This window comes from Podarcis pityusensis (assembly GCF_964106645.2).
Source record: "Podarcis pityusensis genome assembly, chromosome: 4".
Classification (NCBI taxonomy): domain Eukaryota; kingdom Metazoa; phylum Chordata; class Lepidosauria; order Squamata; family Lacertidae; genus Podarcis; species Podarcis pityusensis.
Window position 1 is genome coordinate 81263072 of NC_138027.1, and position 11217 is coordinate 81274288.

Below are 11217 nucleotides of genomic sequence, written 5' to 3' on the forward strand. Positions count from 1 at the left end.
CCCTTTACTTTAATACTCCTAGGCATGGGGTGAATCATCTGTGAACTCGTTTACTCATAAAAGAACATATTGTGAATTGGAAGCTACATCACCAGTGGGTTCAAACTGCCAAAAAGAAGGGGTGGTCTTGCATGAGAGCGAGGGTATTTTGGGAATGAGTATACCCTCCCTCCCCAAAAAGCCTGAAGTATTTCTGTTAGGGATTATAGAGGTAGAGGTAACCCAGAGAAATGGTTAAAGCTGTTTATGTATGTAACAATAGCAGCTAGGATTCTTTATGCAGAGAAATGGAAGGAAGAAGAAGTTCCCACCAAAGAAGAATGGATAAGTAAGATAATGGACTATGCAGAACTGGCAAAATTAACAGAACCTAATGATGAGTGTTTTATGGAATAATTTATGCACTTTTGGATTATTTAAAGAAATATTATGGTATGATGAACTCGGGAGCAGGATTTGAGCAACAGAAGCAATTAGATAGGGTGCAACCAAAGGGGAAAAACAACTCCATGGGAAATGGGAAGTCGACAAAAATAAGACAGAAGATGAAACTGGGTTTTGATTGTATATGTTAACAATGTTGAAGCCGAATAAAATATAACGGGGGTGGGGAGGAACTGCCAAAATCGAGAAGGAAAAAAAAGGCTTAAGGCTCATCCACACTTCCCCCTGTCCTCTGATTTCTTCTGTTTGTCCCTGGATTTCTAGAGGTTTTTGTTTTCTCCTGCAGCTTTCCCCAGAAAAAGGCATGGTTTGTTGCTGAATCAGAACAAATGCCACTACTCAGAAAACCTGGTTGATGTTTGTTTCAATTCAGCAGTAAACTGCACCTTTTCCTGCAAAAGGGGCAGAGCGTAAGAAAAAAAGACCAGGCCCGTGTCTAGAAATCATGGGAGAAAGAGGAGCATGGATGAGCCCTAAGACTACACAGAAAAGTTCCTAATGGAACACTATAATTCTGTGATTCTGTCTTTGGTTTCTGCAATATCTATCATCTATCTATATCATCTGCCACCATGAAGGCTCTTGCAATCACAGATGAAGCCTCCTTTAAGGCAGTTAGGAAAATAAGATGTGCATCAGTCCCAAGCCTATTTTAAAAACTCACATGCACAAATTTGTCCATACATGCAACACTTTTCTATGTGGCTATCTATACCTGACAACAGTAATCATGAGTGGATAGGTGTGGCAGGTGAAGTGATCTTCTGAATAATATCAAGACCAAAACTTATTTCATTTTCCTCTTGGAAATAGAAAGCAAACGTAAAAGCAACAGTGATCCAATCATTCGAACACAAATTATGCAGCAAAAAGCATAGATACAAGGAGCAGCACTAATAATAGTCAGTACATGAAGCAGCTACAGAATCAAAAGTTTGTTTAAGGAGGATGGAGTGGGTGGAATCTATTGTTTTATTATTATTTTTATTCCTACTAACTTGACTTTGTCTGACGCATTTCCATATAGACTGTGTCGTGAACCATTTGATTATAAAGAAAATTATAGCATGGTTTGCAGCACCAGAAAAGCAATGCAACACAATAATAGCTATACAATAATACGTATCAAGTAACACTACAATAAGCCTTCTAGTTGAATATAGTGTGAAATAGTCACCAGAATTCACTTACTGTTGTTTTCCCCTCCCTGCAGGGCTCTATGACAACTATCCAACCAATGCAGAACCAGAATGCTGTGATGTCAGATGGGGACTATTATCAGATAACCAATCCAAAGGGACTATAAAAACAAGTGACTCGATGTGTCACCGGACATCACTCACAGTTTCATCAGCATCAAGACTGTGTAACAGCAGACTTAAACTGTGTGTTCTCGTACTAATTCTCTTACATACAGTACTAACAGTCTCAGCAGCACAGAACTCAACCGAACTGGGCTTTGGCGGCATAACAACTTTGGAAGATAATTCAACCAATGAGGAATAAAAGATCCAATTCATCTTCTCCTATGGGCCTACAGCAGGCCCACATGTACTGCAGTCAAACACAAGAGACTGGGTCCTTTTGCCCTCCATTCAATCCTCCAAAGGCCTTCTGGGTAAAACTCAGCAGAAGGGCCACAATCCAAACAAGGACACATCAAATACAGCTTTTTATTGACTAAAAGGCTGTCTGGTGACTTAAATTTCTCACACCATTTTATACACTGTGTTTTAATGTTTGGAGTTTCTTTCTTTTGTTTTTGCACTTGTTAATACAGGATTTTATTTTTTGGACAGTTTCTCAGAGCTAAACTAAGTCTTTTCACTGTCTTATCTATTTCTAGTCATTGTGTGTGTTCATCCAATAGTTCTGTCTTTTATGTCTTGTCAGTTTCTATTAGAGGAAAGAACTGCTGTGGTTCCACAGCATAACTAACTAATGGATTAATTTTTATTTTTAGAAAAAACAACAACAGTAACCTTGCCCCCTAAACGGCCCTACTCCCCCACAAAAAAAAAAAAAGGTTCTCCTTCTCCTCTCCAGTGCCCCAAAGCCGAAAATGCCCGCTTGCTTTTCCGTCTGTGTAATCACAATGAATGGGCGCACGATTCAGATGAGCCTCTGCCCATGTTGCACAAGTCACCTGACTGGAACCCAAAGTGAGGAGATGGGGAGGCAAAAGAGAAGTGCTCTCCTTCTAAGGTGGAATCGGGACAGTGAAATTGTAACGTAACAAAACCTATAACAAACTGTTGCTCCAATTCCCATTTTCAAAGAAGTCCAGTCCTTTCTCACTGGTCAGTTGAACAGGAGCAGCCTGGGACGGAAGACAGTGCATGCAAAACCATGTTTAGAGCTCAGCAAAGATGACTAGGTGAGAGAGGCCTTCACAGTGGCGGTAGAAGTTTGGCATTCATTGTGAATTACGGTTTTTTAATTCCGCCGCAGTCATGCGAGCAGCACGTGTCAGTATAATCTATAGGAGCAAAGAGGTTCAGCAAAAAGCAAAGACTTTCCTTTTCCCCTTTACCAGTTTCTGATTATCTCTCCACAAATTCCCCCAGAAAACACATGTGTGGACATCACACATGAGTGCACACCCAACCTAGTTTAAATAGCAACATTTCTTGGAAATCTCTGACCCCCAACCAGGGTTCCCAGATGCCTGTATACTGGTGTTTAAAGAAGCAGTTGTGTTTCGTCCACATCACACATTTGTTGTGGGAACATTGGTATAAGGCGTGTGTTTCCTGCAGCAACCCATTGTATGAAACTGTCCGCAATCTATTAAGTATGACATGTTAATGAAATTCCCCTTGAAACTAAAGGCAGACGAGGACATTGGGGGGGCGAAGGCAGAACTAAACGTTAGCACAGCTGAAAAAGAAAACATAATTTTAAAAAAAATCATCATAATAGATAAACCATTTCCATGAGTGTGCAATAAAATTTAACATGTTGGGCTGCGTAGTCAAAGCGGGGCAGGGAGTGAGAATAATCCAGTTGTCTTTTTCCCCCATTTCTTTCTTTGTAGAATCATATCAGCTGCTGAGTGTCTGAGAACTTGCTTTTTAAAAAGGCTTTTTAGAGTTTACACTAGAATAAATGGAAGGAAAAGTTAATAAGGGCTGTTTTAAAAAAAAAACTTTTCATTCCTTCCTGTTCTCTAACTACACTTGGAAAGTGCACTTTAGAGCTGTTTGCTGTGTAGCTGAGAGATGAAGGAAAAAAAGATAGGAAATATTCTCTTAGCAAACCAATTATCTACTTTCTAGCTATGAAAAACCCCATCCTTCCCTGGCCCTTTCAAGAAAACGTTTCTGTTCATCACTGCGGTGTTGATAATGCATTTTTATTCATGTTTTATGGTTTGTGAAGTTCTGCAAAAAATATATATAGATATATACAAAAAAAAAATCAAAAAAAAAAATCCCTACTGCTTTAGCAGGTTAAAATAATGCATTTGTTTAAGATGTATAAGCTCAACTATTTTGCAAGACTTCTTGTTTTGATAGTGTTTTGCTATGAACTGAGAATGAGGATCTTAAAATGACCTGTGCAAATACAAAAAAAAGCACGTAAAATGCAGAATTATTCAGCTTCAGTTTCTTTCCTTACCCTTCTCCCCTCCTTACTGCACATGTGCACACACAGGTATTCTACTTGGCATTTAAAAATGGTGCTTTTATTTTCCCACCCCCAGCCCGGAAGAGCACATCTCATATGAATTATACTCATAACTCTACTGTGGAAATACTTTGAAAATTTAGGGGTGGGGTGGGGGGAGAGAAAGCTTTAACCGATAGTGGAATGTAGATTTCAAAGAACATCTTGGTCTGTTGCGAAAAAAAAAGTAATGCAGCAATAAGGGAGCTGGGCTGCAGTACTTTAGGGAGTTTGCTAGAGTCGCGCGACTAAGAAAGCACATAGGTGAGCTCTTGTTCAACTGACCTCTTCTCTTGATCTTAAACGTAAATGGTCAGTAAACAGTTTGTTATAAACCTTGATCTACCTCTGCTGTGCAAAGGCCATTCAACAACATCCATTTCTGTGACATTCATTGCATTATCATTTTGGTTCACCCATGGACTAAGACACTCATTCGTTCTATTTTTATTTTTTTTGCACTGCCCTAATACAGTAGCGAGTTCTCTTCGTCCCACATTTAAAGTGGCATTTAATGAAAAAGTGCTGGTTCTTCTCAATGGGACCCTATTTTGCCTCCTGCTGACCTAACTGCAGAGAATACCAGAAAGGAACATTTCTTCTTCTTCCTTCCCTTCCCTTTACTTCTCTTCCTTTTCCCCCCCCTTTTCCCTTTTTAAAATGTGCTTTCAAGGGGAGAGGAAAAACACAGCTCTAACGCTCCCTGGCTTCAAGCGATGACACCAGGAGGGAGAGAAATAGAGAGAGCTGGAGAAAAACAGTGGCAACTTTATTCACATGCTTAAAAAAAAAGAGAGCGCGCCAAACAATGAGTAAAATGAAAAAGGAAGCACAAACCATTTTAATTAAAGACGTAATGAAACACTCCAAATAGGTGCCTGCAGTCAACATGGTCTGTGAATTCTCTGTCACTATCCCCCCCCCCCTTCAGTCTATTTCCTTCATTTTTTTATTTTTTATTTTTATTTTTAAGGAATATCACGTTCCCGGGTAAACTGCTGCTGTGATGTTACGTTATCATTTGAGCCAGGGTATTTCTGCTCCAGCAGTGTGGTCTGTATCATTTCTTAGTGGCAGCTAGGAAATCACACATAGATTTCCTAATGGAAGTTCAGAGAACCGTTAATCATGTATGATGCAAAAAGCTCATCCCATCCATTCCTCATCCGTAAACAGTTTTCTTGGCACAAACCTGAGCATGCTTGATATTGTGCACCTATTACTTTTGCCCGAATAAATTTGCATCTTGCCACTGTAACCGCCATCTTGTTCCATTTCTCCTTGTGCTGTATGACTTGGACATACATGATGAAGAACCGGCTTCAGGATAAATGATGTTCATGTGTTTTTAAAAGCAGAAAAAGAGAGGTATCTATTTCAGAGTCATATAGACCAGACTTCCCTGCCCTCCCCCCTCCACCGCAATGTGTTTTATCATTTATTTATTTTTCTGAAACCGGGAAAATTCCAGAGTTTGTGCAATATATGAATACTGCAAAGCCAAATGTCATAGATCACAACCAGAGCTATATGTTAATTCCTTATTGCATTTACATTTGAGAATACATTATATTGACTTTTCCTTTCATTAAAGAGATAGAATACTTTTTTTTTTTGCAAATAATAGCTATTGAAGGCTGTCCTTCCGCACACCAATGAAAAGTGGAATAAAGGTTGAGACCCACAAGTGGTACAAGAGCACCGTCAACTTCAAAAGACTCTGCGGGATAATGGAGCTGGGCTGAAAAGTTTCCAAAAAAGTATCGTCATGCATAGTTTCCTAAAAGCATAGAACCACTGAAAGGTAACAGGAGTTGCCCAGTACAACAACACAGAGGAGGTAGCAAGTGTAACTGACTATATTGTGTGATATAGTCCAATGCAGTAGTTTGAGAATAGCAAGAGGACAAAACAGAGTCCTTTCTGGTTCCTGGTACTGTTTGCTTTTCACTCCATCCAGTCAAGGGAGTGAAATGAGGGCAGGGGGAACACGATCAGAATTAGGGGCTCTCGACATCACTTTCCATGGGATGGAATAAAAGTAGAGAAAGACAGTGGGGGCAAAACCCACTGAAGTTCTTTGCCTATTTCAAAGGCTGCCAAGAACTTTTGAGATAACAACACCTGGATCCTTGATTGTGTAAAGCACGTAGGGTAAACTACTGAGTCTGACCACTGGCCCATCTAGTTCAGTTCTGTTGACACTGACTGGCAGAAGCGGCTCTCCAGCCTTTCAGGCAAGGGACATTCCCAGCCCTCCCTTGAGATGCTGAGAATGGAAACTGGGACCTTCTTGCATGCAAAGCAGTTAGCAGTGAGCTACAGCCCCAGTATATGCCCTAGTATACATCGGTCACATTATCCTGCATATACATTAAAGTGCCAGACAGTTCCATAAAAGCGGAACATGCCTTCAAGGATTTCACAGAAATCACAGAGTTGGGAAGGGACCCTGAGGATCATGTAGTTCAACCGGCTGCAATGCAGAAAGATGCAGCTTTCACATGCAGGGATCGAACCTGCAACCATGGTGTTATCAGCAGCACTCTCTAACCAACTGTGCTACCCAGGCAATGCTGCAATTGCAGGCCACCACCCAAAGTTCCTTGAACCAAAGAGGTCTTTGAACAGGAACACACAACTGGCATGTTTCAAACCGATGGGGCTTTCAGATGCAATTTGTGATACGGGAGAACATTAAAAATGCAAGGCCTACTGGCTGGGTTATAGTTTAAAATGTATTTTTAAAATAAAATGTTGCAAAGCTGAGTTGTCTTAGGCCATTAGTGGCCTCTCCATGAGTTGATGAAATGAATTTCCTTGTCTGGGCTTCTCTTCATTTTTCTGCTCAGGGCACACAGGGTTTTCCTTGGCTACTGGCAAGGGCTGACCCAACAGTTCTCCCAAGCCATCAGTGGCCTCCACACAAATTCTCTCGCCTAGGCTACTTTTCTGCATTTTCCCTCAGAGCACACAGGCCTTAAATACCAAATTCAAAAAGTAAAATATTAACAAATAATTAAATTTGGAGTAGGCTGAAGATTTCCTTCTTTCCTGAGTTGCAGACCTACCAAGGAGGCGACAGGTCCAGTTCTGACTCTCTCCCTGAGGTAAAATTTCAATCAAGCTGCGATAACCACTCCTTGCAGTTGCTCCAGATAATTATGCCTCTTTATTTACTGTAGCTATTTATATGCCTCTTAGTCACTAAAGCTTCTGAGCAGGTTCTAAGCAGTTACACATTCATGCTTATACGTCATCCAGGCCTGCAGTGGAGGTAGCTAATGGTCTTAGATTTGGTTGCAAGCATTCTAAATCTAGGAGGATGTGATTATCAAAAGTGTGCACTGACCACAAGATACAGTGCAGACACTGATTCAGTCAGCGTCTTGTAAAAATAGCCTTCAATTTGACTAGGACCTCTTCAGAGGTTTCCCATTTCACTTCAGTTCCAAACTGATTCGGATGTTTTCCATGCCATTCCCTATCATGGGGGGAAATCAACAAATAACTGTAACTTTCATTTTCAATAGAATCTGCAGTCATGGTAGCCCCTGCTGAGTTGGTAAAACCTGTCAAACTGAAGACAAACAGGAAAGGATGGATATATATATATATATTATATATATATATATATATATGGGATCTGTTTTTAACAGTGGTTCCCAGTTAGGAGTCTGGGGAACCCTGGGGGTCTGGGAAATGCACCCAGGGGGTCTGCAGCCCCATCTCTTGCCTACCCCCTACTAAATTGTTGCCATTTCTGCATGGCAATATCACAAATTTTATGGCCTGTTTTGGCACTGTGATTTTTCCATATATTGGCCAAAATCAGTTTTGAAATCACACCGCAATAATGATTTTGACCCGGCATGCTGAGGGAGACCAGGGCAGCTGATTTCCCTCAGTGGCACTGAGGGCACTACCTTCCCCTGGCATTGAGGCAGAGCAGTTTTTCTCAGTCAGCAGAAAAGCAGCAGCAGCTACAGTGGTCATTCATCTTTGTTGGCTTCCACCACTCTCGGCGCTTGATGCACACACCCCGTCCCCATCCCCACCCTCTCAAACCACGTGGTGGAAGTGACTCCACTTCCTCCCTCCACCTGCCCAATCTTTGTGACTGCTCCTTCCCTTATCCCCACTAGGCCTGGCAGACCGTGAGGACGGCTTCACTCTGCAGTATATCATGGGTGAAACTTCCGCCTCCTGAGTCTCTCTGCTAACAGCGCCCAGCGCCCAGAGTGAAAAATGAGCAGCAGCCGGGCGCTGGAGGCAAAGGGACTCAGGAGCGGTGACAATTTCACCAACGATATACCGCTGAGTGAAATCGCCATCGTGCTCTGCCCTCATACCGCTGCAGAAGGAGAAACAAGCGAGATCCCTTGTGTTAAGTTGTGGGTGAACATATCAGATGACACAGCAATTCTTCAAACAGCTCTTGTTTATTCACAGTCCAGAACAGAACTGAACTGAAGGGTTCAGCCAGCCTGCTTACATAGAGCTCCACTAGAACGCAACAGTAACCATTTTCTGTAACTATCCAATCACTGAACGTCACTTTCAATCCCTTATTTGCATATGTGGACCTGAGTGAAAACTATCTACAGTATCCCCCTGCTGGCCCAGGGTGAGAACTTCAGTACATAACACCTTGCTTCTTTACAAAGCTTGGCTGAGGAGCGCACCACTGCCCTTGTCTCAGCCAAGCAGTTCTACAGAGCCCCCAACCCGCCACCGGCTCACATGAGCCAGTGGCAGGGTGGGGGCTCCATTGAAGTGCTCCCGCTCCCCAGCATGCAAGCAGGAGTGGGATCGCAGCGACTCAGCTGGGGAGGTGCAGGCTCTGTCACACTATTCCATTGAGGGGTGCACAGTTTTGCCCCCCTTGTTGGAGAAGTCTAAAGGAGCCCCCACCTCACCTCCAGGGACATCGGGGCTCGCTCAGTTGGGGGGCGGGAGCCAGATGCATTGGCCCCAGCCTGCGAGGAACTGGGGTGAAAGCACCTCAGCTCCTGCGGTGAGAGCTGAGGCAGTTTCACTTGGTGCTGGAGCTGATGCAGCTTGTTTCAACATCATGGTTTATTCAGCAAACCACGATATTCGGCTGGTGATACACCACCCTGTTGAAAACCTGACACCGCCCAGCCCTAACCCCACGCCTGATCTGCACGCACCCCACCCAATCTATGTAGCTGCTCCTTCCCTCATCCCCACGCCCGATCTCCTATTTCAGACATTGTCATATATCGGAATATCACGATGTTTAGCTGCTGATATATCACGATGTTGAAAATCAGGTATCGCTCTTCCCTAGTCTGTTTTTTACTATACCTAAAATCCTTTGCTTATTAGGGGCTACCCCACATTTTGTTCAAAAATTTGCTTTGAAGAGGCTTCAGGAACTGCTAGCTCTCCTTAAAGCTGGTTAGAGAGAAAACTAAAGGGGATTCGCTCCCCTCCCAGTTGCTTTGTGGACAACATTCAGTATGAAAATGGTATAGGGGTATCTAGGGAAGTATATAGGAAAGTAACCTGCAAAACTTCATGAGGGGAGGTGCAGGAGCAAGGGTGCTATGATGAGAGGGGAGGGTGTGCAAACCAGCAGCAGTCATTTTTTGGGGGGGTGTTAAAGGGTTGAAAAGGACAAATGTCCAGAATTTTTGAAGCAAACACCACCACATTTATCACCACTGCTAGTAATTCGAGCCCTAGCCCTGCCCGAGAACAATACTTGGGTGCAGGTGCTCCCTGATCAGATAGGGACGTTCCACAGCCCATGTCGAAACCGCTTCGGCTGGCCAGCTAAACCAGTTGAGGGGAGCTGATGAGTCTCAAACCCTTGGTGAGTTCGGGACTTCCCCTGCATGCGAAGACAGGCTCCGGCAGACTGAGTGGATGAGACCAACAGAAGGTTAAGAAAGCGGTTTCTACATGTGCTGCAGACAGAAGTATGGGGCAGATGGGGCTCGTCCACCTGAGAAGGGAGGAGATCCTAAACTTCCACTGCCTTGTGGGCTATATTTGGGAGAAGAAACAGCTAAGGAGTAAACCCTACACCAATCCAGAGTGGAGTCCCTAAGACAGCTGGGGTGGCGCCTTGTACACCTCCTTCTGGCAACTCCTGCAGCCAAGCTGGTGCCAAGCATATTGCTCTGCTTTCCTTTAGACCACATCAGCGAGGCCAAGAGTCTTATCGTCTGGGCAGCCCAAGACCTCCATACACATGGTCCAAGGGCGGTCACTTCGGTGTTCCTAATGTCACAGTTAGACTTTACCCCCAGAGGCGCACTGCATTCTCTCTTGAGACAAATGAATGCCAACAACAAGAAACAGCAGCAAAGCCTATGCACAAAGCAGTTCAGCAAGCAAGGAGTTTGGAGGTGGTCAGTGTCAGCAAGAATAGATGGAACAAGGCTGGCATGTTCCTTCACCATTCCTGTCCCAAAGCAGAGATTGGAGAGCCCTGGGACCATTCCCTCGGATTAGAAGCTAGACCTTTCAAGTCAGAAAGCTATAGCACTCACCTGCCCTCCTCCCTGCCCAAAAGTTCTTTTTATATGTTCAGCACAGGAAGGAAATGTGGCAGCATTGTCTTTGAATCTCCAAATTGCTTGTGTTATTTCAGAAACCAGCCCTGTATAGGGAAGTTTCTAAACGTTTAATGTTTTATTATGTTTTTATATATGTGTTGGAAGCCACCTGGAGTGGCTGGGGCTACCCAGTCAGATGGACCAGGTATAACAACAACAACAACAACAACAACAACAACAACAACAACAACAACAGGGTGCCCCTATTTTCATCACAGAAATGTTGGAGGGTATGCCAAATATTATTATAATTATCATCACATCTCAAATTGCTATATAAAACTTAAAAGCACAAGGCTGATTGATTTAGTTGTTTACATTAAAATTAAAAAGAAGTGGGATCTGTGCCTGTAGGCAATTAGAAGAAGGAGGCAAAGAAGGTTTGGGGGGAGGCGAGTCTAGTGGCTCACATAGCAGAGGAAAATATCTGATGCAGTTTACAGACTTGCAAGGAGTTAAGAGATGTGGATTTTTGTAGCCCTAAGTTCCAGAGAAAGGAAGCAGGAAAGGGACA

At 43.2% G+C, this 11217-nt stretch overlaps 1 protein-coding gene across 2 annotated transcripts in view; it reads left to right on the forward strand.

The window, feature by feature from the left end:
• NALF1 (NALCN channel auxiliary factor 1) overlaps positions 1-6928 on the forward strand; it is a 338973-nt gene extending 332045 nt beyond the window's left edge. The window contains exon 3 of one of the 2 annotated variants that reach the window (XM_081003220.1): positions 1658-1900. In XM_081003220.1, the coding sequence (XP_080859346.1) occupies positions 1658-1750 (93 nt within the window). In that variant the 3' untranslated portion in view covers positions 1751-1900. Of the gene's footprint in view, positions 1-1657 lie in introns of both variants that reach the window. The other variant, XM_081003219.1, reaches the window with a different exon arrangement.
• Positions 6929-11217: the final 4289 nt, after the last annotated feature.